The sequence below is a fragment of the Amyelois transitella genome, chromosome 26 (genome assembly GCF_032362555.1).
Source record: "Amyelois transitella isolate CPQ chromosome 26, ilAmyTran1.1, whole genome shotgun sequence".
In the NCBI taxonomy this organism is placed as follows: Eukaryota; Metazoa; Arthropoda; class Insecta; order Lepidoptera; family Pyralidae; genus Amyelois; species Amyelois transitella.
Window position 1 is genome coordinate 5,006,101 of NC_083529.1, and position 27,810 is coordinate 5,033,910.

At 33.5% G+C, this 27,810-nt stretch overlaps 3 protein-coding genes across 8 annotated transcripts; 1 reads left to right on the forward strand and 2 right to left on the reverse strand.

Annotated features, from left to right (window-relative positions):
* The first annotated feature begins 482 nt into the window (after window positions 1–482).
* On the forward strand, window positions 483–6,775 carry LOC106131942 (uncharacterized). The gene is made up of 6 exons (XM_013331222.2): window positions 483–489; window positions 1,547–1,823; window positions 2,350–2,492; window positions 3,199–3,340; window positions 4,266–4,392; window positions 6,584–6,775. The coding sequence occupies exons 1-6, from the start codon at window positions 483–485 to the stop codon at window positions 6,773–6,775; spliced, it is 888 nt and encodes a 295-aa protein (XP_013186676.2).
* Window positions 6,776–8,700: 1,925 nt separating this feature from the next.
* On the reverse strand, window positions 8,701–27,270 carry LOC106131997 (UDP-glycosyltransferase UGT5). 6 transcript variants are annotated; one of them, XM_013331282.2, is made up of 4 exons: window positions 26,401–27,270; window positions 11,847–12,069; window positions 10,273–10,492; window positions 8,701–9,091 (listed from the first exon to the last, which is right to left on the reverse strand). In XM_013331282.2, exons 1-4 carry the CDS (start codon window positions 27,235–27,237, stop codon window positions 8,797–8,799), a joined length of 1,575 nt encoding a protein of 524 aa, XP_013186736.2. In that variant the 5' UTR covers window positions 27,238–27,270; the 3' UTR covers window positions 8,701–8,796. The 6 variants fall into 6 exon arrangements, with proteins under 6 accessions (XP_013186736.2, XP_013186740.2, XP_013186735.2 ...); XM_013331286.2 differs by lacking the exon at window positions 26,401–27,270 and adding an exon at window positions 24,505–25,370; XM_013331281.2 differs by lacking the exon at window positions 26,401–27,270 and adding an exon at window positions 19,845–21,004.
* On the reverse strand, window positions 12,076–13,764 carry LOC132903412 (UDP-glucosyltransferase 2-like). Its single transcript, XM_060951698.1, has one exon. It carries the CDS (start codon window positions 13,208–13,210, stop codon window positions 12,347–12,349), a length of 864 nt encoding a protein of 287 aa, XP_060807681.1. The 5' UTR covers window positions 13,211–13,764; the 3' UTR covers window positions 12,076–12,346.
* Window positions 27,271–27,810: the final 540 nt, after the last annotated feature.

A 27,810-nucleotide genomic window follows, 5' to 3' on the forward strand; every position in this document is an offset into this window, starting at 1 on the left:
AGTTAGAACAGATATCTCTGTGGAATCAATACAAAAAAGAATAGGATCACTCCATCCCTTTTCCATGGATGTCGTAAAAGGCGACTAAGGGATAGGCATACAAACTTGAGATTCTTTTTAGGCGATGGATTAACAACCTGTCACTATTTGAATCTCAATTCTATCATTAAGCCAAATAGCTGTCTACCCCGCAAGGGATATAGACGTGACCATATGTATGTATGTATATATGTATGTAGAACAGATTTAATAGCCCAAAAAATCCCAAATTATTTTTATGTCTGTCTTCACAATCTGCACATTCAAGAGAAGCAGCTGACATTATGTTTCTTCTTCGCTATCAAGCTTGAAGCTTTACGCTCAATGATTGTGCCCTTATTCCCTTAGTCACCTTTTATGACATTCATGGGAAAGAGATTGAGTAATCTTATTCCAAAGAACCTGTTACTTTTAGAGTATAATAATTTAATGATTCGGTTACTATGGCACGTGAGTTTATTTATATTCTTAAAAAACCTCATTCATAATTTTATAAGTAGAATTAAACAATTAAACTATCTGTCTCATAATAGTGAAGAGGTTATTTAACTGTCAGGTATCAGATATATTCTAAGAAAATGACGCATACTCGTCATTTTGCAACAACGCTTTGTATACAACAAATGTAAAATGAAACTATTAAATTGGATCGAATATATGATTTCCTAAAGATAATTGATGATTTTGTAAAGGCTTTCAAAACACGAAATGCGAAAGTGGATTTTGTTATGGACAATAATTTCAATTAATCTTATTGGCGCTGAATGTGAGTAATTTTAGGATGTCTCAAGCTTTGTTTAGTTTTGATCTTTGTCTTTGATCTTGAATGATGTTATATATTCTGAACTTAACAAACAGCTGTTTATAAATATTATCATAGATCAAGTTGAGGCATTTTGATCAAGTGGACCCTAAATCGACGAGAATGTGAAAGGAGATTGATGTAGGCGAATGAAGCAGGATCTAATTCTTCTTCGCTCACATCAATCTGCAGTGGCAAGTAGAAAGATAATCTCTGCCCTCTGCCTACCCTCCAGAAATGAGGCGTGATTATAAAATATGTATGTGATATAGCTATGTCTATGCTAATACTATAAAGCTGAAGAGTTTGTTTGTTTGTTTGAACGCGCTAATCTCAGGAACTACTGGTTTGAATTGAAAAGTTCTTTTTGTATTGAATAGACCTTTTATCGAGTAAGGCTTAAGGCTATATAACATCACGCTGCAACTATTAGGAGCGAAGAAATAATGGAAAATGTGAAAAAAAAAACGGGGAAAATTATTCATCCTTAAGGGGTTCAATGATCCCCAAATAACTATTCCACGCGGACGAATTCGCGGGAATGTAATAAAATTAATTCTTAACCTCGTTACAATAATATCAACTCCCGTTTGCAAACAGTAATAATCATGCAACGCAAAATTTGAAAAGTATTGGTTTTAATATCAACTCAGCAAAAGGCTTCAAATGACAAAGTAAAGCATAAAATTAACCATTTCCTTTCAGTTGTTGATGATCTAGTTTTAGAAGACGAAGAAACTACACCTTTAATAAGACTTGTGAAACCTAAAAAGAAAACACTAAATAAAAATGCTGATACGAAACACGATGATTATGAACTGGTGATTCCTATGAAATCTAAAGAGAAGATAAAAGGTGTGAAGGATATTGATTGTATGAATTTCGCACAATATGCAACAAATTGTACTACAGGAGCTGCTTTGATATACAACTCTGCAAGAGTAACACCACCGTTGCCGTATAAAATTCAAGATTGGTGCAAGTAAGTTCATGATTTTAGATAAGCTGTGCAAGTGTGCACTCCTAAGCATCCTCCTTCTGTTATTTTCTCCCCTTTGACCCGTTTCCGAAGGAAGAAGGATATTTTATAATTCAAAACCTCACATATTCCGTTATGAATTTGCCACCTTTCTGATGACACCTGAAATTAATTTAAAAAAAAAAGAAATGAACTTAGCTACCACACTTCAATCGCTTTTGAGCAGAGGAGGTTGGTTTTCATCACGAAAGTTTTAATATTATAAGCAGGCAAAAACGTTGTCATTGCTATAAAGTGGTAGCGATTATATATTAAGAAGTTACACACATACATACATAAAATCACGCCTCTTTCCCGGAGGGGTAGGCAGAGACTACCTCTTTCCACTTGCCACGATCTCTGCATACTTCCTTCGCTTCATCCACATTCGGTTTCGGGTACTTTTGACCTGACCCTTTACCAGGACGTCCTTAATTTGATCAAGATACGTTCGTCTAGGTCTAAGAAGTTACATGTAACCCTATTTTAGATCCATCCGGCACCTAACCAATTGTGCTATAGAATGGAACACGGATTGCAATGAGAGCACTGACAATTTCTTCAACGAAGATAGCATAAAAGGCCACATGCACGTTTTGGACTACATCTGTGATGATGAGTGGTTTCTTACTCGTATGTTTATTTTTACTTATTGATTTTTATTTACATACATACCTACAATCACGTCTATATCCCTAGCGAGATAAACAGAGCCACAGTCATGAAAAGACTGATAGGCCACGGTCAGCTGTTTGGCTGCTAATAAGCCTGGAATTCTTTTTGTAGGCGATGGGATAGCGACCTGTCACTATTTTTATCTCAATTCCATCATTAAATCATACAGCCGAACGTTGCCTTTCAGTTTTTTCAAGATTGCTTGCTCTGTCTACTCCGCAAGGGATAAAGATTATTTTTTTTTTATTTACATAAGGGAAAAATTAAACGTTACACATACAAACATACCAACGAATACCAACATAAATTTTATTACAACAACAACCTCTTCAGCTTTATAATATTAGTATAAATCAACATATTTTACATACACACATACATATAATCACGTCTATATCCCTTGCGGGGTACACAGAGCCTACAGTCTTGTAAAGACTGATAGGCCACGTTCAGCTATTTGGCTTTAAGATAGGATTGAGATTCAAATAGTGACAGGTTGCTAGCCCATCGCCTAAAAGAAGAATCCCAAGTTTATAAGCCTACCCCTTAGTCGGCTTTTACGACATCCATGGGAAAGAGATGGAGTGGTCCTATTCTTTTTTGTATTGTTGCCGGGAACCACACGGCACATATTTTCACATGATAAATATGATCTTTGTTCTAGGCTATCGGGATATGGCTATTTGCATAGAAGCGGCTTCAGACCAATGGCAAGAATGTTATGCGGCGTTCAAAGTGATAGTGGAGGAACAGAAGAATATAACTCGAGAGTGGACACATTTCGAAACACACTTTTATCTTTGCTGGTAAGAATATGTACATACATACATATGGTCACGTCTATATCCCTTGCGCGGTAGACAGAGCCAACAGTCTTGAAAGACTAAATGGCCATGTACAGCTGTTTGGCTTACTGATAGAATTGAGATCAATATATAGTTATGTTAGTATATTATTGCTAATTACAAAGTGACTTGCCGTTTTTTTTACTTAATTAGGTATATAGTTTATTGTTTGCCGGTTGATTGGAAGAGATCCATTAATGGGATAAGTCCGCTATTGCAAGTGATTTATTTCATTTCTTTGTATGTACTATACTTTATTTTCATTCCTTGTAACTGTGTGAAATTTTGAGCGGTAAAATTATTACAAACAAGTTAGGTAGCTCTGCAAAACTTTGCTGAGGTCTAATTGTCGTGCTGGCAGCCTTCTGGGCACACACCCGCAAATTAATTCTATTCAGGGACTGTACAATTTGTATATTTAATTTTACTTTTGCTTATTCCAACATGATGTATAAAATTTTGAAAAATTAAGAAAAATCAAACTATGAACAAATTGATTTTTTTTTAAATTTTTAATTTGTATTTTGATGTGCGAGTAGTTACAGGAATAGAAAAGGGTATGTTAAGATGGTTCGGTGATGTGGAGAGGATGAATAAAAGCAGGTTGACCAAGCAGATATACAAGGAGAGTGTGGAGGGAAAGGTCGGAGTGGGAAGACCTAGACGAACGTATCTTGATCAAATTAAGGACGTCCTGGTAAAGGGTCAGGTCAAAAGTACCCGAAACCGCCGAGCTTGCGTGAAGAGAGTGATGAATGTGGATGGAAGCGAAGGAAAGAGGTAGTCTCTGCCTACCCCTCCGGGAGAGAGGCGTTATTTTATGTATGTATGTATGTATTTTGTACCAAACAAACAATTTTTCTTTCTTCTCTCTCTTTTTTTACAGTGCCCAAGCGCAGTTTCGGCGGTGCACGCTGGATTTCATCTTCAACATGCCTACTTCTTGTCCGTACGATCAAGCAGTCACGTTGCAGAAATTTTCCGTCATTGTATCAGAAGGCGATGTGTTTCAGGTGAGCTTTTAATAATAACCTATCCTAATGTGCCGTGTGGTTCTGACACCTTTTACTCTCTAAGACCACTTCATATCTTTCCCATGGATGTCGTTAAAAGTGATTTAGGTCTACTTAAGGCCAGCAACCTGTCACTATTTATCGAATTTGAAATTTCGAATCTCAATTGTATCATAAAGTCATATACAGCCGAAAGTGGCCTTTTGGTCTTTTCAAGACTTTTGGCTCGGTTTATGCCGTAAGGGGTTATGTATGTATTAGGTACATTTTGTTTCTTTGCCTATGATTTTATTTATTCTTGATATTGTCCTCGCAAAGTTTTATCTTTGTATCATGCTGTTTTGAATGAAGTACACCCCCTTCAATCAAAAATACCGCTGAAATTTCAAATTTAGAAATACCTAATTGACCAAACCTCACTCGGGTTAGTAAAAATAAGACTGTAAAACAATAAGGTGAGCCGTTATCAACAAAAATGGAGTGTTCCGGAAATTGGAGAAATATGAAATCTCTGGCCGGAGCAGCCGAGGTGAAAATGCAATTGACTGTGCTCAGTCTGCGAGAAATCCTTTGAGACACTCCTGACGGGAATTTTAAATATTTCCTATGATATTTCCCCGTCCGGAGTATTACAAAGTAGTGGATTATGACAAGTTTTTTTTTCTCAGTCAATTTCTGTAATTTACCGGTCTTAAATATTAAGGTAACAAGCAAGAAATAAAACAGAAAGACACTGTCATGTCACTCGTGACTTCGGAAAAAAACAGTGATATGTGAATATTCTAAAATCTTTATAAATAAATAAATTATATAATTATTATATTGTGTAGTGTATTAAAAACAAAAAAAAATCTATTGTCTATTCCACTGCAGACAATTCTCGGCCGTTATCAGGTTACTCTTTGGCTATTTCTTGATAACTTGGGCTTGGAGTACTCGTATATTACTTGCATTTTGAGACTAACGGCCGTTCAGTCTCCATAGACAGACATACTCTCCGACTTGACATTTAGACGAACAAAATTGACAGGTTAATAAAAGAAATTACCTACTATCGAATGGACTGAGGAGACGACGACCAGGCAAGTCGCCCTGAATGATCTAAAAATGTGGTGTTTCTTATTGTGACTGACCCACCAGACCCTCGGCCTGTTCAGAGACAAAAAAAAATACATGTGCAATGTTTTATCATAAACACCAAACAAAACCAATCCATACTTACATTATAAATGCGAATGTCTGCCAGTTTTTCACCTGTTTGTTATTACCCGTAACTATAGGATCGATTTTGAAAAAAATTGTAACTATATGATTATTTATATTTCATCCAAGGTTACTTCTTACTTTTCTCTAGACATTCTACGGGAACAAAGCTTGCAAAAATAATAACAGACAAATAGTTGTTATGGTTATTGTAAAAAAAATAACAGTCTTCAATATAAATATATGTGTGTTCGCGGCAATACAAAAAGAAAAGGACCACTCCATCTCGTTCCCGTGGATGTCGTAAAACGCGTCTAAAGGATAGGCTTATAAACTTGAGATTCCTCTTTTAGGCGATGGGCTAGCAACCTGTCACTATTTGAATCTCATTTCTATCATTAAGCCAAATAGCTGTACGTGGCCATTTAGTCTTTTCAAGACTGTTGGCTCTGGCTACCCCGCAAGGGATAAAGACATGATTATATGTATGTATGTTCAATATACCCGAAACCGCCGAGCTTGCATGAAGAGAGTTATGAATGTGGATGAAGCGAAGGTAATATGCAGAGATCCTGGCAAGTGGAAAGAGGTAGTCTCTGCCTACCCCTCCGGGAAAGAGGCGTGATTTTATGTATGTATGTTCAATATAAATCTACTAAGAACGAGAAAGTTCACTTTGATATAGATTAAATCGAAGTTCGAAAAGTCTTCCCTGTAAGTTGGTGTTTAATTTGTAAGGAACAAAAGTTTTAATTCCAGTAAGATGGCAGTTCGACTTTCTCCAATGTGCAGGTGACAAGACTTACAATTTTAGGTTTATCTTTTCGACAATTCCAAAGTTTTGTATCGAGTAAATTTGGCCAAGTCTTTTATGGCCTTAACGTGATGTTGGGTATATTTTGGTATTATTATGAAAAAAATGCGTGTCAGTGTGCAAATCTGTAGTAGTCAGGGACACGGTGAATTCAAATTGACTTGTTCTTTACAGGAATGCGACGGGAACGTAATGTACTCCAACTGCCCCAATGGTGACCCCACGCCGAACCAGGACCAGCTGATGAAGGCCCTGATGGATGGAGGGGAGTCTCGGACAGTCAAAACTAACTCAGGAACAAAAGCATGGGATGTGATATATTTGATGAGTGCTCTCCAGTTATTTTTAATAAACTTTTGTCTTTGATGTCTTGGTTTTTATTTGTCCCATTTTTTTCTGATGGGAAGGATTTCTTTCTTGAGTACTTTGTCATAGGCAACCTTCGATCAACTATAAATTAAATTCACAAACTAAAATTCCAAACTTTTAAATGCCATATTACAGATGTGTATCATTCAAAAATGAACCTTAACCTATTATTCCAATTAACAGTGAGAAATGTTTTATATTTGAACATTGTATGCTTTATTGCAATTTCTTTAAGATCTGTTTTCGAACGGACGAATTCGTTTGGTTCTGATACATTTTCAGCGGGATTGTGGGTCTACAGAAATATAAAGTCATTGAGACTACCATTGTTTTTAGTCTATTTATCTGTTTTTTTTTCATCCTATTGAAACCTAGGTTTTAACCTCAGAGTGTGTCTAAATTAATAAAATATCACTCAGCTATTTTGGTAATGTAATGATAGTTGCCAGCAACATTTACATATCAACTATCAACTGTCATTATGTACGTAAGTTCAATTAGTTTCAATCAGATAATATTATTGAGTGCTTATTTACATGGAGTATACATTCGACAATACTAGCTTATGTGAATGAAAATAATTATATTTCTTTTTGGATCTTATTACAAAAAATAATACCCAAAACAAAAAAGTTAGTGTTAAAAATATAACTTACGATTATTAAAAACCAAAATACGCTGCTAATATTTTGAAATCTCAGTTTTGGTCCAAAGTTTTATTTGGCAGAAACTTCCACAAAGCATTAATTAAGAAATTTTTAAGTTAATAATGTTATTGTTGAAATAAATAAATTTTCCTTACTTAAAGAAAATTCGAATTCCATTAATTTGTTGATAGAAAAATGAGAAGTCTATCTATCTATTTGAAAGATCAATGTCTGAAAGTTAAAAATATGTTTTTATGTGCGGCCTCTGTGGCGAAGCAGTAGTGCGCTTATCTGTAGCACAGTAGGTCCCATGTTCGAATCCAAGTTAGGGCATGATGAGAAACAAACTTTTTATGATCGGCCTGGTTCATGATATTTATCTGTATAAGTATTTATTATAAATTACAGTATCGTTGTGTTGGTATCTTTTAACACAACTTATGCTGAACTTACTTCGAGGTCGAGAGGAAAAAAGAAAAAATGCACTATGGCCGACTTATAACTATTACAGATTTATTTTTTTAATTAATGTACGCTTCTAACGTTATATTCAATGTTCAGTACTGCCGCTTTCAAATACTAATTACAGCTCTCTGTTTGATAATATACCAATTAATTATGGTTTACATGATAATCAGGGAGTTTGGAGGTGATCAAATCAGGCAAATCTAACTTGTGGGCTTGATTTGAATTAGATTGACTTCAATATCAACTACCCGCTTCAACGCATTATATAGAACTGCAGAGTACTATACAAAAATAAAAGGTTTTTTTTTATAACGGATAATTATAATAATTTTGTAACAACAAAACCGCTGAAGATGTAAGATGAGAGTCACTTTGTATCTGGTTTAGATTCAGAATCCGTGGTCAAAGGCATGTCCCGAGCTCCTCACTAGAGTAGTGAGAATTCAACCGGGACTGAAATACAGGAGGAAGAGAGATATTAATAGATTCCTTTCTTAGATACATAAATACATACATATAATCACGTTTATATATTTTGCGGGGTAGACAGAGCCAGCAGCCTTGTAAAGATTGATAGGCCACGTTCAGCTATTTGGCTTTAAGATAGAATTGAGATTCAAATAGTGACAGGTTACCAGCCCATCGCCCAAAAGAAGAATCCCAAGTTTATAAACCTACCCCTTAGTCGCCTTTTACAACATTCATGGGAGAGAGATGGAGTGGTCCTATTATTTTTTCTATTGGTGCGGGGAGCCACACGGCACCAATAGAAATTCTTATTTGAAAAATATAAAAAAAAAAACAATAAAAACTTATAATTGTCTTATTGGTACAAGGTGGTATTTGCCACTTATGTCTGAACAAGTATTTATATAAATTAAAAATACAAAATAATTAACTATATTACAATTCTTTACTTTTTAATTTAGAGTTACTATTAATTATCTGTGAAACAAATCGCACAGTGTAAATTATCACAGTTGCAAAAATTACTAAGACTAGCAGTAGGCCAGCCAGTAAATAGGTTATTAATTCTACTTCGTAGTATTGTGTCCATGATATATTAGCTGCTGGTGATCTCAAGTGGCGGCCTCCGCCGTGTCTTAGGATATGTTCCGTCCACCACACGGCGCGTTCTAGTGGACTCTGGGGCTGGTCATTGATAAGGTCACGAAGCTTGATGATGTTTTGGCGGTAGCTGGAATAAATTGTGCTGTTGTTAATTTTAAGCTTCATATTTTACCTTTACATCAGAACTAAAGGGATACTAAAGTGTTTTGTAGGGAGTCAAGAAAGGGTTGTTTGAGAGCAAACGCGAGAGCAGCGCATCTCTCATAATTCGACTCGTATATCTGGAAGATTGGAGCCATTGTTGGTGTTCGATAGTTCACCTTTACGTCAGATGAAGAGTTTTCTCAACCGACGAATTTACATGAAAATAATTATGGAGGAACTAGGTATGCCGAGGAAGATGTTGTCAGCCTATCTCTTTGAGAAATGGCGTAGTATAATTGTGTGTGACTTACAATGATACACATAGTGAAAAGTCAGAAATAATTTTTACTTTTAGGCGATGGGCTAGCAATCCACTCTGTCTGAATCTCAATTTCATTATAAAACCATTCAGCCGAGCATGGCGTTTCAGTCTTTTCTATTGCCCGTTTTACTCAGTATGTAAAAACATATATATTAGACAGTAGAAAATTTAATAAAAAACTGATTGATGAAGTTACACAGAAGATCTTAATCCACCCAAGTTCAGTTTAAATCCAGAAAGGGTTTACCAAATTAACGCCCTGAGCGAACCCCTAAGTATATTACTTTCAGATTACGAAAAAGATAAGATCAATCCGTTAGTTTTCCCTTGTTTGCTACTGTTATTTACTTACTTTTTACATTAACACGCTTATATTATGTCTTGTGGAGTAGAAAGAGCCAACAGTTACAAGACTCTAGGGCCATGTTAAGCAAGACGGCTTTAGGATGGAATTGATTCAGATTCAGAAATAACTTTATTTTGTACACAAATAAAGAAGCCTCTTTGGTGCAGTGGTTTATTCCTGCTTTCGAACCACACATCTCAGTTTCGATCCTCGGTAGTCATGATTAGAAACGAACTTTTGATTGGCCCTGGATCTTGTTTTTATCTTAAAACAATATAATAGACACCAAAAACTAAAAAAATAATTAAATTCCGTGGATGTTGTCTTAGTTGTTTGACTACATAATTTTATGGAACTTAACTATATGCCAAATTTCAAATCTCTAGGGATGTGCGTTTTTATGTCAGTCAATCAGTGTTTGATCAATAACATGAAGACAATATCATTTAATAAGTATCCCATCACTTGTAGCTTAAAAAAAAACTAGATAACAAACCTTTGATCATTAATAACTTTTTCGATAGCATTCTGGAACTTCTCTTCAGTCAGCGTGTCCATATCGAGTCTCACACCTATGCCATGTTTGACATAATTCTCCACATTGAACCACTGGTCTCCTAACATTGGCATTCCTATGAGAGGTACTCCAGCATCAATAGCTTCATCTGTAGACTGGAGACCGCCTTGTGTTATAAACACCTTCAATTTTGGATGTCCTGTAATACAATTGTCAATTTCATCATTAGAATCAAAAAGAAATATATATGGGACAATTTTGTCTTGTTTATTATGTTATGCATTTATTTCGCCAACGTTTTAGTTGTTGTAAAACTAACTTATTTCTTAATTTATGTCTAATTTAAAGTAAAAAGTAGCCTATGACTCCACTGAAGATTTATTCTAAAACTTTTTTAATTTTCCTCAAAATCCATGAAGTAGTTTTCCAGTTTATTCATTACAAATAAAAATACAAATCTTATCTACGTTACTTATCTTATAGCCTATTAGTCACCTTTAGTCGCTGTTACCTTAGTCGCCTTTTGAGACATCCATGGAAAAGAGATGATGATCCTATTCTTATTTCTATAGGCGCCGGGAACCACACAGTTTTTACCTAATGTTTTTAGTTAGGTTTATTCTATTACGTTATTATCTAATTTATATTGATTTAAGACGTTGTCTTTATCCCTATTCCCGTCCAGGTGGTTATTTACGCTTCCCTTAAGAACCTATGCATGTGCCAAATTTCAATTTCCTACGCTTATATCTTTCGTTTTTTCATTGTTATCAGTCAATCAGTGACAAACGACTTTTATTATTCTTTTATTATCTTTGTTTCAAATGTCACGGACATTAATTATCGTCCAATTTTATCATTTGTCTACACTCCAGACGAATTAAAAATGCACGTTCATATCATATCACTTATTAGTAGCGTGCCCATCGAATGATACATAAGTGATCTTATAATAATAATACATTACACAAGTGCTATCATAAAACATGACTTGCCAAAACATACAGTCTATCGTTTATTTTATCTGTAGTAATGTATGACTGTACGTCACGACATTTATCTCGTCGTACTCGTAATGACTCTTAAATTACCTACAGATGAATGATGATTGTAAAGGAAATTGCTATTTGCTGAAATAACCTGGAAATGTTTGTGTTTAGAGTATTGTTTAATTTTTATTTTGTTTTTGGTAGTTATGTGAATTAGATTTTTTTGCAAATGAGCAACCAGATTTTTTTGGAAACTTGTGATGTGATTATGATTTGTCAATCATTTGATTTTTTTGTTCAAATATGTCTAAGTATTTGCTTTAATCACTAAGTCTTATAACAGTTATTATCGTGTGAACAATATATTCGTGCCATTTCCTCTTTTCGGGCTTTTTGAATACACTTTCAGCCATTATGCTTCAAGGGTCTAAAATCTGCCAGCTAACTACGTAAATATTACAATCTGAATATAACATGGATCTAAGTCCAATTTTTCTCAAACCACATAACTAGCTAGTCAGTATAGAATCATCGTTTAATTGATTAAATTAAATTATAACTTACTCAAAAGATCCGACTGTGGCAGCCATTTCGAAATCTTCACATTTTTTGGTTTTCCAGGCAGCTCATCCTTATCCCACTTCCACAAAACATCGTATGGCAAGCGAGAGAAAACTCTCGCCAACATCTGGATCTTCTCTGCTGGAAGGGCCGAAGGGCTGACGTTGGTTCCGTAGCTGATGTAAATGACGCCATGTTTAGAAGAATCTAAGTAGGCTTTCAGGTCCTGTAAAGAGAGAAAAGAATCCGTGAATTTGCTGTCAAAAATGGTACCTACAAATGCACTAATTTTGAGTTTTTGATTACGACTTATTTGTAAAAAGTTTAAAAATGGGTAAATGCTTTCCTTGTTGTAACTGAGGCTTGCTCAAAAAACAACTAGAATAAACTAAAAATTTTAGGTTTAAACAAAGAGCTAATATATTTTATGCCGCAGTAATATTTTTATTTTAGTCATTCGATGTCATTAAGAGTAAACATTAAACTTGATATTTTTTTACTAGTCACCAAAAATTGTTTTTATTTGTTAATATATCTATGAATACAACCTTAGGTAAATCTTTATGCGGATTCTTGTGAATTCCTCCTAAATAAACTAAACTGGGCGGAACAGCTCTGTTTGAATCCCATAGAGGATGACAATTCACGAACAACATGTCTATATTATTGTAAAGTTCTTTAAGAGGTGGAATATCAGCACCAAAAATTCTTTTGATTACAGAATCTTGATGTATTTCTAACTTATCAATAATGTTTTCAAATCTGAATTGTGTGTACAATTCTTTAATTTTATCCCACATTGTCAAATTATGTATTTTCTGCCGAATTAATTCCGGATTTAGCAGACGATGGGCAGGCGCACCAAGAGTCTGCAGATTATTATAAACTGGAACCAAAGAGCTAAACTGTATCACAGGCACTTTATATATATGCGATAATGCTAAAGCTGGCTTTGCTATTCCCTCCAAAATTAACAGATCGTATGCTTTATCGTTCACAACACTTTTAACTTCATCGATGTTCATTTGTATTTCAAACAGATCAGTTAAGAGATCAAAAGCCACGTACATTTGGTTTATAATATCATCTGTATTACCACTAGTGATCGTTGCTTGCAAAAACGTTTCCCTCCAAATTTTATACGATACATCATGTATATCAATTTCTGTAAAATTATTTAGCGTTCCTTCTTTGGGAAATACTGGGTCTGTGGTTATAACTGTCACTTGATGTCCACGTTTTGCTAATTCTTGTATCAAAGGTCTAAAAACCACTTGGTGGCTTATTGATGGAGTTGGAAAAATGGCCAATATTTTAGCCGTTTCTATTCTTACAATAAATATTAATACTAATACAACGCGAATCATAGCGAAGCCGGTTAGACTTGCCAGCCTTAGGACATAAACTAGAGTCAATTAGCATCTTCTAAGTCTTACAAGTATTCACAAGGCAATCAATATTACTGTGGCTAGACAACATGCAGGTAAAGTAAGCACAGAGCCGGCATAATTTTAGTTTTGAAAATGTTCAGTGTTCATATGAAATATTAAATTTATAATAACTATAATTAAGATGGTTTAAAAAATATATATAACCTTAGATACATACACGAATAATTAACGAAGATTTTTTATTTATTCCAATGACAGTTCGTAATTTGTATTATAGCATTACTAACTAAATATTTTTTCATAAGTACTTATAGGCGAACACCGCTCAAGATACATAATAATAAAGAAGATTTCCATCTTGAACCCGATCGGAAATTTAACCCAAAATATCGCCGTATATTCAGATTACTACTAGACATCAGTAATGAATACTAAACTTAAAATAAAAATACCTATAACATTTATGTTATTGGAGTATTCATTTTAAGATCTACCTTGTTTAATAACTATACTGATTTTAGAAAAAACAAGTCAGTTTCATTTTTATTAACTTACGTAGAAATCAAAATAAGAATATTAATATCTCATTAATTCAAAAGAAGAAAGATATGAGTAAGATATTGAGCGTCTTAGAAATGATGCATTGGTAAAAAATTAAGACATACGTACATTTATAAGTCATACAATTTACAATTAGGTTACCGTTGAATAAGAACAAAGAAAAAAAATATGCATGCTCTTAAATAAAATTGCTTAAAATAATTGTAAAATAAATTATTAAATTCGTACCTTTGGTAAAGCTTTTTGCGGCATCTTATGAATCCCTCCTAAATAAATGACACTAGGTGGCACTGGCCTGTTAGAGTCCCATATGGGATAAGCATTCAAAAATAACATATCGACATTATTATACAGCTCGCTAAGCGTAGGCGCATCTGGTCCTAACACTTTTTTAATCACAGCATTCTGTCTTACTTCACAACGATCAATTACCCTATCAAGTTTGAATTGCTTATACATTTCACTTATCTTTTCCCAAATCGTTATGTTATTGATTTTCTGACGAGTTATTTCGGGATACAAAATTCTATGAACGTGTCCACCTATCACTTCTAAATTATTATAGAAAGAAAGAAACGAACTAATTTGAATCACTGGTGCTTTAAAAACATGAGAAAACAAAAGCGCGGGTCTCGAAACAGATTCGGTAAATATTAAATCAAATTTACGTTTTTTATCATTAATCAGAGTTTTAACTTCTTCAGTTTCCATTTGAACTTCGAATATGTCTATTAAGAGATTGCTCATCATATCAATTTGATATTCCATATCGTTTGGGTTACCGCTTGTCATTGCTTTTGTCAACACTTTTTCTCTCCAAAGTTTGTAAGATATTTCGTGCAAATCAATTTCTGTGAAGTTTGCTGGAGCTGTACTTTTAGAAAAGATAGGATCTGTTGTTATAACAACTACATCATGCCCCCGTTTTGCTAGTTCTTGAGTCAGAGGTCGTATTGGCACTTGATGACTTATTGATGGCGTAGGGATAACTACTAATATTCTTGCTGCTTTAATACTTAATACACAAATTAACAACACTACGAGACGGAACATATTTGATGTTTGGGACCTTGAATGTGTACTACCATTGGATCCGATTCAACTAACGTTTTATAGTAGCACAGTTATCTTATACTTAATGAGTTGTGATTGTCTTTAATATGCTATCTGTGTAGAGCAGATAAGAATTTTGAGATAAATTACTAAAATTAGATGTAATTAATGGATAATAGCAGAAGTTAGAAGCGCGTCTATTATTAAGTGATCAACGATATGAAGGCGATGTCGTAATATTATTTAAGTATGTTTCGCTATCTGTGATAACCTGTGATTTTGCACTATAATTGCGGCGTCATCGTTATCCAAGATGATCGTGAAAAGTTTTTTTATGTCGTGAAAATATCATATATTTAGATTAAAGAAAAAAAAATTGGGGCCAATTAAGCAATAGTAGAATTTAAAAAAAAATAGAAATTAAATGGCCACTTTTTATTAAGTTCGAAATACTCGTATATATATAGTTCTGAATAATATAAGACTATTTAATCCGATTTCTTAAGTTCGAGAATTATGTAATTAAAATCTAACTAAACAATGCTATTGCTTAATATACAGTATTATACATGCTGCCTAGTAAATTTGGAACTAAGACGATCTAGAAAACTTAGAGAGCAAACAGTATCGGCGTTCTCTTGCGAGTCTATGCTTCAGTTTGTGACATTCATTCGTTCTTTGCCTTCGTTCGAATAACGAAGTGATTGAGATTCACTTGGATTGGAGACACCGAGCAGCGAAGACATGTTCTAGTTTGCTGATTCATAATTGGAAAATTAAGTACTTCATAATCGATGATAAACCTAGGTAAGAAATGATACAGAAATGAATTTTTAGATTAGATAAAAGATTTGAACCAGGGACGCTCGAAAGATGATTCCAATCTCTTGGGAATTTCCAAAATTACTCTTCAATATATTTTTCGTGATGTCCATACACCACTAGCATTAATTTCTACACTAATATCATAAGGAGGAAGAAGGTATTTCAACGCAGATTAGTCAAATTCTTAAAAGAGTAAATGAATATACGAGTGATGTAATAAGATAACTTGTCTTTGGTCTTAAACGATTGCACTATCATCACTTATAATAAGGTAAAGGAACGTATACTATAGTTAAATTCGAATCAATCAACAGTGGATTAATTATTATTAATTTTATAGTAGATAATTTTATAAATTAGTAACTTGTGATCATCTGAATCTTAATTTCAATATGTCTAGTCCGTAATAGAAAAAAGCCGTTTTATATTGTATGTCTAAATTGTATTTGGTCTCTGTGAAGTCCTATGTCAACCTAGGACCAAGACCCAGCAGAAATTAGTAAAGTTAATAAAAAAAGCGATTTCTTTGGAATGTCCATGGCTCTGGGTAAGAATTGCAACTTCGATTACTGGAAACTGAAAGTTTGATGATTTGAAAGTCATGATATTGTCCCTTATCGTAAGACCATTAGTTAGGATCAACACTCATATTCATATTTTATTTTTCATTAACGCAAATACTGTGATTTATAATATGAATACGTTAATATCACTTACCTTAGGTAAATCTTTACGTGGAGTCTTATGAATGCCCCCTAAATACACAACGCTTGGTGGAACAGGTCTATTAGAATCCCATATAGGATGGGCATTCAAAAATAACATATCTACATTGTCATACAACTCGCTTAGAGACGGCGCATTTACACCCAATACCCTTTTGATTACAGCGTATTGCAGCGCTTCGGCATTATCAATTATTTTGTGCAATTTATATTCATTATACATTTCTTTTAGCTTCTCATAATCTGTGATATTATTGATTTTTTGACGTGTCATTTCAGGAAATAAAATACTATGATCATATGCACCAACCACTTCTAAGTTATTATATATAGGACCAAATGAACTGATCAAAATAACCGGTACTTTATAAATATGAGAAAATAATATCGCAGGTCTAGCGCACGCCTCTAGAAATATCAAATCGAATTTCTGTTTTCTGTCATTGATTAAAGTTTTAACATTTTCCGCCTCCATTTGCATTTCAAATATGTATGTTGTGAGATTATATATCACTGAAATTTGAGATTCCAAATCATTTACACTTCCTGAATGTTTAGCATTTATAAATTTTTCCTTCCACAGTGTATAAGATAGATCATGTAAGTCAATTTCTGTGAAATTATTTTGGGCTTCTTCTTTAGTAAAAATAGGGTCTGTGGTAATAACTACTACATTATGGCCCCTTTTTGCTAATTCTTGAGACAATGGGCGAATTGGTAGTTGGTGACTTATTGATGGAGTAGGAATAACAAAAAGTATTCTTGCTGCTTCGATCACAAACACACAACTTATAATCACTATTAATCGAAACATGGTTAAAGACAACTACTTATAAGATCTTTACGATGATTACTAACTGACGACCACACGCTCACATTTTATATAGTTATCCTACTCTGAATACCTAGTACAAAGATAGGTCGCTTTATTAATTATCAATTTATAGATACGAGTATGATGTTAATCTTCTTTGCATGTTTCAACATGTCAATGAACACGTCACCAAATTGTAAATTCGGAACACCAAATTTACAATTTGGAACCGACTAGTTTTTATTGAATTGAATTGAGATAATACTAGCTTTTACGCGGGGCTTCACTCCCGTGGAACATTCCCGAAAAAAAGTAGCCTAAGTTACTCCCGAAAGTCTATTCCATATGCAAACCCAATTTAATTCGAATTGGTACAGCGATTTAGCTTTAATTTAAACCAGAACAGACAGACTTTCGCATTAATAATATTAGTAAGGCTACTAATTATTACGATATTTGTCAATTTAACCATTGTATATAATCAGTTTGCATTATCACTGAAAAGTAAATACAATAAGTTCCTACTACATTAAAAATAATAATAATGATACATCATAAATATTTAGTACAACAACAATTAGAGATAAACTTCTATATTTTTGTTCTACTTTTCTGAAAGATTTCTAACGAACACACTATTTATATATAGTTTAGAAAAAAACATACCTCTGGTAATAATTTTATTGGATTCTTATGAATTCCTCCCAAGTAAACCACACCAGGTGGTACAGGCCTGTTGGAATCCCAAAAAGGATGAACATTCAAGAACAACATATGCACATTTTCAGTTAATTCTTTGAACGTAGGCGCGTCTTCACCCAGAACCTTCCTTACTATAGAATGTTGTTTTACCTCAGCATCATCTAGTATCTTATGAAATCTGTATATCATATAAATTTCTCTCAGCCTCTCCCATGATGTTAAGTTATTGAGTTTTTGACTAAATGTTTCAGGATACAAAATTGGATGAACTGCAGCACCAATCACTTGTAAATTATCATAGATAGCAGGAAACGAACTTATTTGAATTACAGGCACTTTGTAAATATGAGAAAATAATAAAGACGGTTTTGACACAGATTCAGTAAATATTAAATCGAAGCGCCTGTTGCCTTTTATAAAATTTTTAACTTCATTTGTTTCCATTTGCGCTTGAAAAACTTGTGTTTGAATATCCCAAAACACAGTTATTTGATGTAAAGAATTATCAGCGCTTCCACTTGTAACGTCTGCGTTCAAAACTGCTTCTCTCCAAATTTTGTAAGAAATATCATGCAAATCTATTTCTGTAAAATTTGCTGGAGCACCACCTTCTGGGTATATGGGGTCTGTTGTTATAACAACAACATCATGTCCACGTCTTGCTAGTTCTTGAGATAAAGGTCTGATCGGCACTTGATGACTAATCGATGGTGAAGGAATCACGAATAATATCCTTGATGCATGTAGTCCAAAAACACAGTTCAAAATCACTAGAAAACGTAACATGTTTAAAATTTGAGCCTTAGATAAGTACTAGTAATAAGAGTGGATTTCCGCATCTTTTATATTAAACTGTCCGTTTTTTAAGTTTTTACACAATATTTACAAATATTATGAAATACATAAATTGTAGCTCGCACTATTTAAAGGTTACGTAATGTGAGACAGCATGCTCGCAAAAGATAGTGTCATTACTGACTTATCGTAGCAACACTGAATACCGTCTCTAAACGCGATATGTCCGACGATTATAATTAGCACATTTTTTGTGCGACTGCCGATATAACGACGTGACGACAACGAGTGCGAGAGAATTTAATGTTTGATTGTTCAGCTTTCCTTGCGTACATATAATAACGTTTTTATTCCTCACGGGCTAAACAGAGCCAACAGTCTCGAAAAAACTAAAAAGCCACGTTAAGCTGTATTCCAGAATGATTTATATAGGTTGCAAGGTCATCGCGTAAGAGAAGAATGATCATTTTCTTATATAATTTACTTTATATTAAAAGTATATTACAAGTGACTTCCGTTAAGCAAGCAAGCATTACAGTCGTAAAAAATTAGTCAAAACACATCCATTTTGTTCAGCTGTGTTTGAAACGATAACTAAATTTAGACGGATTCTTTGTTTTAAAAATTCTGTATTTTTAGCGTGATAGAAATGTAAAAATATCACGATTATCTGATCGACCTCCGTCATTTTAGCGTTATCTCTTAAATCAAGGGCTTATGTTATCTTCAAGGTTCCTACGACAGACAAGGAAATGTGCGGCGGCTAGGTTTTTTATTCATGTTAATGAGGACTTGGACTGGACTTCATGTGAACTCATAAATTGTGTTTTTTTACTTTTTAAGTCAAAAGTTGCTTCACATCATCGATTGCTAGTAGAATCAAGTGGGCAATTTGTTTAGACCTTCTGATATATATTTATTTATAAAGAACCAATATCACTAATAAATGATATACATGCTATAAGACAATAGAACAATTAAGAACAAATAGCTGAATTAACAAATAGTATTTAGTAATAGTCAGTAGCTTTGCTGACGATAGATAGATATTGAATCTATTTCAAAATGTTATCCTTATCAGATTTTACGCAATGACAAATATTCGAACTATTAATTAATACACAATAAGACATACCTCGGGTAATTTTTTCGATGGATTCTTGTGAATTCCTCCCAAGTAAACAACACCGGGCGGTACCGGCCTGTTCGAGTCCCACAAAGGATGAGCGTTCAAGAACAACATATGCACATTCTCAGCTAATTCTTCGAACGTAGGCGCATCTTCTCCTAGAACCTTCCTTACAACAGCATGTTGTTTTTCCTCAGCATTATCAATTATCTTATGAAATCTGTATATTTTATAAATTTCTCTCATCTTGTCCCATAATGTTAAATTATTCGTTTTTTGACTAAATGTTTCAGGGTACAAAATTGGATGACTTTCAGCACCGATAACTTGTAAATTATTATAAATAGCGGGGAACGTACTTATCTGAATCACAGGTACTTTGAAAATATGAGAAAATAATAAAGCCGGTTTTGATAAAGATTCAGTGAATATTAAATCGAAGTGTGTGTTGCCATTAATTAAATTTTTTACTTCATCAGTTTCCATTTGGGCTTCTAGAACGTCTGCTATGATATCAGAAAATATAGTTATCTGATATTCGGCTTTATCAGCGCTTCCACTTGCAGTTTCTGCATTCAACACAAGATCTCTCCAAATGTTGTAAGATACATCATGTACATCTATTTCTGTGAAATTTGCTGGAGCACCACCTTTAGGGTATATAGGATCTGTTGTTATTACAACAACATCATGTCCACGTCTTGCTAATTCTTGAGATAAAGGTCTGATCGGCACTTGATGGCTTATTGATGGTGTTGGAATCACGAATAATATTCTTGATGCATTGAGTCCAAACACACAGTTTAAAATCACAAGTGAACGTAACATGTTAATAATGTATGAGCCTTTGACATGTAATACTATACTGAGTAGATTTGCCTCATCTTTTATATTAACACTCGAAAACATTATGAATGAAATACTTACAAACATCTTATCTATGTAGATAAAATAACTCTTATACATAATTAGTTTTGGCTCTCAAATTTATCCGATTATTTGGTTAGACTTTCTTACATAATATTTACATATATTATGAAATTTACAAAGGACACTTAAATTAAAGCTTGCTCGCAACAAGAAGATTGTTTATGGTATCCTTATCTGCCCCGTATTATGGCACGCGCGGCGCTTTTAATTCGCGCAAAAAAATATCGCTGTTTCGCTTTTTTTTATTTTATTTATTTATTTATTTATTTACTAATTTATGTACACAGAAAACATCGAGACTGATAAACACAAGAAACAAAATTACAAAGGTTATTTGCTTATTTCAAAAGAAATCTCTTCCAGCAGACCCGAGATAGGAAACATGATGGAAAGGGTGACAGGCGTGTACTCCACTCACACAACTAATAATAGACATACATAAACAAATAAGTACATATATAAAATATAATAAAATACATATATAAATACAAAATAATAAACTTACATAAAATATGTACAATATATACCAAATTAGCAAAGCTTGGAAAGGTAATAATTTTTTATTAATTTTTTAAATTGGGACAGTGATTTAGAGTCACGTATCTCGGGAGGCAGTGAGTTCCACAATCTAACAGCACGGACAGAGAAGGAGTTGGAGAAAGTGGCCGTACGATGCGTAGGGAATTTAAGCATGGTCCTACGATGAGACCTGCATGGAGTATCGACAGGACAAGCAAAGGTGAAGCGGTTGCGCAGATATGACGTGAAACGGGAGAGCAATAGTTTTTCGCGCGATATAATCGGCGTCGCGCGTGCCTATGCTACGGAGGCAGGTCATATTTCTTTATCTATTAATTGTGCTGTGATGAATATTTAAATTATGTTAAATAATTTGATATATAGATTTTCTTTTTCCTTCCAAGCTTCAAAGCGAAACTAGAATAGAATAGAATAGATTTATTTTCAAAACTAGAGGCCGCCCGCGACTTCGTCCGCATGGAAACCCTATCAATCCCGCGGGAACTCTGGGATAAAAAGTAGCCTATGTGTTATTCTGGGTCTTCAGCTACCTACATACCAAATTTCATGGTAATCGGTTCAGTAGTTTTTGCGTGAAAGAGTAACAAACATCCATACATCCATACAAACTTTCGCCTTTATAATAGTAGTAGGATTGGATACAAGGTATCACTTATTGACGTCACATCACTTAAATCTAATTATAACTACTAAACTATATCATAGATTTATCTTTCTTACTGCCACTGACCACATAAAAAAATATAAATAAAATACAAGGCAGGAGACCATATCACATTTGAAGCAAGGAAAAAATAATTGATATAGGTATTAAGTACTATAAAGTATATCAGTCAAATTTTGAGACGGGCTTTAAGAGAAATAAAATACCTATAAGGATGAAATTTAAAACACATTAAGAGTTGTAGGAGGCCTCCATATATTTGGTAGACGGCCCACGTCTATCAAATATATTGTGGAGGTGTTGTGGGAACTTCGTGATATCATTTATTTTAATTTGAACAGCTCATTATTTGTTGTACTATTAAGTTACTAATGCGATGTCTTACGACAATTCCTTATTAAATTAATTTATACAAATATAAATTTTAATATTTTAACATATTTTAATTTAAAGTATTTATATCGTTAACCTTTAATTACAAAAGTATTATGAACTAGCTGTTGCCCGCGACTTCGTCCGCGTAAATTTCGAGTTGTCAGATAGAGACAGACAAAAAATTAAAAAAAAAAATATTATTATCGGTTCAGTACTTTCGGAGATAATCGTGATCATACATACAGATACACAGGCAGACAAGAAATTTAAAAAATATATTTTTCTTTCTATTACTCATTGAAGTGTCCCTCTTTCCATTTCAGTCAAAAATACTAAATGTGCAGACAAAATATTTTTACTGTTTTTTTATATGTACCTATCGATTTTACCTTCAATGTTTGTTGCTTAAACACTTAACATTTTACATTGAATTTTTAAGCGATTAAAATCGATCGATTCGATAATTGACAGTAATAACGTGGTGATAACATTTATCGATCACTGTAATGAAGTTACGATCCGTTCTACGTTACTGATTACAAATAATTATCATTAATATAAAATTAATAATAAAACATTTGGGTCACTAAATTACATTATATTGCTTAAAGCATTTAATAAGAATTAGTGTTGTTAGATGAATTAAATGATTATATAATCTGAATATTTTTTAACCGGCACCAATACAAAAAAGAATAGGACCACTCCATCTCTTTCCCATGGATGTCGTGAAAGGCAACTAAGGGATAGGCTTTTACACACCTTGGATTCTTTTTTAGTCGATGGGCTAGCAACCTGTCACTATTTGAATCCAATTCTATCATTAAGCCAAATAGCTGAACGTGGCCATTCAGTCTTTTCAAGACTATTGGCTTTGTCTACCCCGCAAGGGATATAGACGTGACCATATGTATATATGTATGAATATTTTTTAACGACGTATTTAAAGTTCATTTCCACGAAACGTTAAATATTTACGAAGAACGTTAATGTACTGCCGAAAATGAAATAACGAATGGACAAGGTATGAGAAGAAGAATTTCACCACTCAGCCAGACGCCTTCATGGTAAAATTTAGATTTAATGTTATAAGTTCATATTTTACTTAATGCGCTTAAAATATAACTTTTTTGGTAATATATAATTTAATTTTATTCAATTAATCATAAATGATTTCATCCTTAGCCAGCCCATGCGTTAAAACTAACAATTTATAATGGTCCCGCAAAGATTTACTAATACATTCACCTACTTTTTTGAGAGAGACTAAATGCTTCTAACAAAAATATTATCTTTTAGGTAAATACTGAAAAGATAAAAGCACAATTATTAAGAACATGTAGCTGAGTTAGCAAATTGTACTATCTAGCAGTTAGTAGCTTTGCTTACGAAAGAATATTATACTGATATTATATCTCTATCAAAACATTATCCTTATCTATTGCGCAATGACAAATATTTGAACTAATAATCAATACATGAAATAAAATAGTAAAAAAAATTGTCTGTACATTGAGTAGATTTAAAAAAAAATATTATGAAGAAATAGTAACTGAGCATGAATTTGAAAAATAAAATCTATCTGTTTGTTTGTACACGTTAAACTCCGGAACTACTGAACTGAAACTACTGAACGAAATACTGAAAATCTCTCTTGCCTGGCCAATGTATAGGGTGTAATTAATTTTGGAAACCGGAACAGCTGATGTCGAACCATAACAGCTCAGCTAAACTATAGGATATTGAAAAGACGTCTTAACAGAAGACTTGTTCAGCCTGATGAGCATTTTCTTTTGGCGAAAAAAACAATGGATGATCTGGATCATGTGATGTGGAAATCAAAGAGACCAGCTACTCTGCAATATGTACGGAACCAGATGCTATATCGGTTCATTAGTTTTTAAGTTTATTCGTAACAAACAAAGTAAGAATCTTTTTTCCTTTATAATATTAGTACTAAGATTATTCAATATTTGCTGTCAACATAAATTTCATATAGTATTTTTAAACTGTTATCCAAATTATATCCTATGTAATGCCAAATTTCGTTGGAATTTATATTGGTGAATTTGAGTAAATTTAATAACCTCAACGTTTGTATTTCCAATAATACGCAAACGGAGTTGCGGGCAACAACTAGTATACAATAAGACATACCTCGGGTAATTTTTTCGATGGATTCTTGTGAATTCCTCCCAAGTAAACAACACCGGGCGGTACAGGCCTGTTCGAGTCCCACAAAGGATGAGCGTTCAAGAACAACATATGCACATTCTCAGCTAATTCTTCGAACGTAGGCGCATCTTCTCCTAGAACCTTCCTTACTACAGCATGTTGTTTTTCCTCAGCATTATCAATTATCTTATGGAATCTGTATATTATATAAATTTCTCTCATCTTGTCCCATAATGTTAAGTTATTAATTTTTCGTCTAAATGTTTCAGGGTACAAAATTGGATGAATTTCAGCACCAATTACTTGTAAGTTATTATAAAAGGCGGGAAATGTACTTATCTGTATCACAGGCACTTTGTAAATATGAGAAAATAATAAAACCGGTTTTGATAAAGATTCAGTGAATATTAAATCGAAGCGCGTGTTGCCATTAATTAAATTTTTTACTTCATCAGTTTCCATTTGTGCTTCTAGAACGTCTGCTATGATATCGGAAAATATAGTTAGCTGATATTCGGCTTTATCAGCGCTTCCATTTGAAGTTTCTGCATTCAGCACAAGATCTCTCCAAATGTTGTAAGATACATCATGTACATCTATTTCTGTGAAATTTGCTGGAGCACCACCTTTAGGGTATATAGGATCTGTTGTTATTACAACAACATCATGTCCACGTCTTGCTAATTCTTGAGATAAAGGTCTGATCGGCACTTGATGGCTTATTGATGGTGTAGGAATCACGAATAATATCCTTGATGCATTGAGTCCAAAAACACAGTTTAAAATCACTAGTGAACGTAACATGTTAATAATGTATGAGCCTTTGGCATGTAATACTATACTGAGTAGATTTTCCTCATCTTTTATATTAACACTGGCTGGTCGAAAACATTATGAATGAAATACTTACATCTTATCTATGTAGATAAAAGTACACTTATACATAGTTAGTTTTGGATCTCAACATTACCCGCTTGTTTAGTTAGAATTTCTTACATAATATTTACAAATATTATGAAATTTACAAAGGACACTTAAAGATTGCTCGCAACAAATATTTTTTTATGGAATCCTTATCTACCCCCTAGAACGGCGCACGCGACGTCCGCTGCTCGCTTTTTCGCTTTTTATTATGTTATTGTGTGAAATATTGGGCATAAACATATGTTTAGCTTTGTGTTAATTTTAAGTGATCAAATTTACTAAAGCGGAGACTTCTCTGACACATGTTTTTTAATATCTTATAAAATAAATCATAAATGATTTCAAGCTCAGCCAGCCGATACGCTAGGACCAACAACTTAGTAAATAATTGTTCCACAAAGATTAACTAGTACATTCACCTACTTTTTTAAAATAGACTTAGTGCTTGAGAGCTCAAATTGATCTTTTTTGTAGAATAAAAATGGTTTGCATGTCTTCTGCTGTACTCCAAAGCAGACGTCATATAAACCATACGACATTATGAAAACTATTTGAATATCAATTTTATCATTACGCCAAATAGTTGAACATGGCTTATCAGTCTTTTCAAGACTGTTGGGTTTATCTACCCTGCAAGGGATATAGGCATGATTATATGTTTGTAAATATACCCGCTTACTTCAATCACCAAATCCATCAAATGCTTAATACGACAAATAGCGTATTCTGCAATACTAGGCTTTTTAGAAAGTTTTGAAATATGAGCACGCCATTTCAAATTTGAATCGAATGTTATTCCTTAAAATGTAGTAGTATCAACAATATCTTGATTATGCCCTAATCATATTTTCTATAAAATATTTTTTTTATTTAAAAAAGCTTTTCTCAAAATAACATTTGCCTTATGAATTAAAAATTTGCCATAAATTAAAATTACATGTATAAAAAACTTACCTTAGGTAGATCCTTACGAGGATTTTTATGGATTCCTCCCAAATATACAACACTTGGTGGGACTGGTCTGTTAGAATCCCATATCGGATGGCTATTCAGAAATAACATATCTACATTATTATACAACATATCAATCGTCGGCGCATCTCGTCCAAGAACTTTTTTTATCACAGCGTTTTGTTTAACTTCAGCATCATTGATTATCTTTTCTAGTTTATGTTGCATATACATTTCTTTCGCTTTCTCCCATTGTGAGATATTATTAATTTTTTGACGAGTTATTTCTGGGTATAAAATTCGGTGCGATGGAGCACCCAACACATCTAAATTATTATACGTAGAAAGAAACGAACTGATTAAAATCACCGGCACTTTGTATATGTGTGAAAATAGTAAGGCTGGTCTTGATAAAGCTTCGAGAAAGATTAAATCGAATTTCTTTGTTTTATCCTTTATGAGGGTTTTTACTTCAGCAGTTTCCATTTGCACTTCAAAAATATCTGTAAGCAGATTGTACATCAAAGTAATTTGGTGTTCCAAATCATCGGAACTGCCTTTGGACGTTGTTGCTATCAAAACTTTTTCTCTCCAGATTTTGTAAGATATTTCATGCAAATCTATTTCAGTAAAATTAAACGGAGCACTTCCTTTTGGATATATAGGATCTGTGGTAATAACTACAACGTTGTGTCCTCTTTTTGCTAGTTCTTGTGTTAAAGGTCGAATCGGTAGCTGATGGCTTATTGATGGTGTAGGAATAACAAATAATATTTTAGCCGCGTCAATACCAAGAGCACAAACCAAGAACACTATTATACGGATCATTTTAAAAGACATGTTTACACTGTGATCTATGACTGTGATCTACTACTGTTTTTGTTTGTAGATACATCTTATATACAAGTATGTCTATTATCATGTATGAGTTGCATAAATTTTTATTTGACCCTTCCGTATCACATAAGTCATTTTTAAATACATCACTGAATTTGTTAACCTTTTGATAAAATTTGTGAGATTTTGAATGGACTGTTTAACACAATTATCGTATTCTCGCCTCTGAACCAAAAAGTCCCAGGTATCGAACCTGGGAATTTTTGATAGATTCAAGTAGATCATGATGGAAAAAGAACACTTTGGGTCTTGGATGTTTATCTATTTTAATATTTCAACGATACTATATTTTATACTAAATACTTATTATAGATAAACATTCAAGATCCAGGCCAATCAGAAAAAGTTCTTTACTCATCTTGACCTGGCCGGGATTCAAACCCGGGAACTCCGGTGTCACAGACAAGCGTACTACAGCTGCGCCACAGAGGCCGTATAATTATAGAAAGATAAATCATCTCAATTCTAAGTTTTTTAGTCGGTTTTGGAACTGTACAGAAAACTGTGTGCGATGTA

Bases quoted from the DNA above. Each gene is read 5' to 3' on its own strand.
- LOC132903412 (XM_060951698.1), bottom strand. From the start codon at position 13,210: ATGATTCGCGTTGTATTAGTATTAATATTTATTGTAAGAATAGAAACG.
- LOC106131997 (XM_013331281.2), bottom strand. From the start codon at position 20,804: ATGTATAAGAGTTATTTTATCTACATAGATAAGATGTTTGTAAGTATT. The intron at 12,070-19,844 runs GTATGTCTTATT...CTCTCTTTACAG, and splicing joins CATCGAAAAAATTACCCGAG to GACCTGAAAGCCTACTTAGA. The intron at 10,493-11,846 runs GTAAGTTATAAT...ATTGTATTACAG, and splicing joins GCCACAGTCGGATCTTTTGA to GACATCCAAAATTGAAGGTG.
- LOC106131942 (XM_013331222.2), top strand. The intron at 1,824-2,349 runs GTAAGTTCATGA...ACCCTATTTTAG, and splicing joins AAAATTCAAGATTGGTGCAA to ATCCATCCGGCACCTAACCA. The intron at 3,341-4,265 runs GTAAGAATATGT...CTTTTTTTACAG, and splicing joins ACACACTTTTATCTTTGCTG to TGCCCAAGCGCAGTTTCGGC.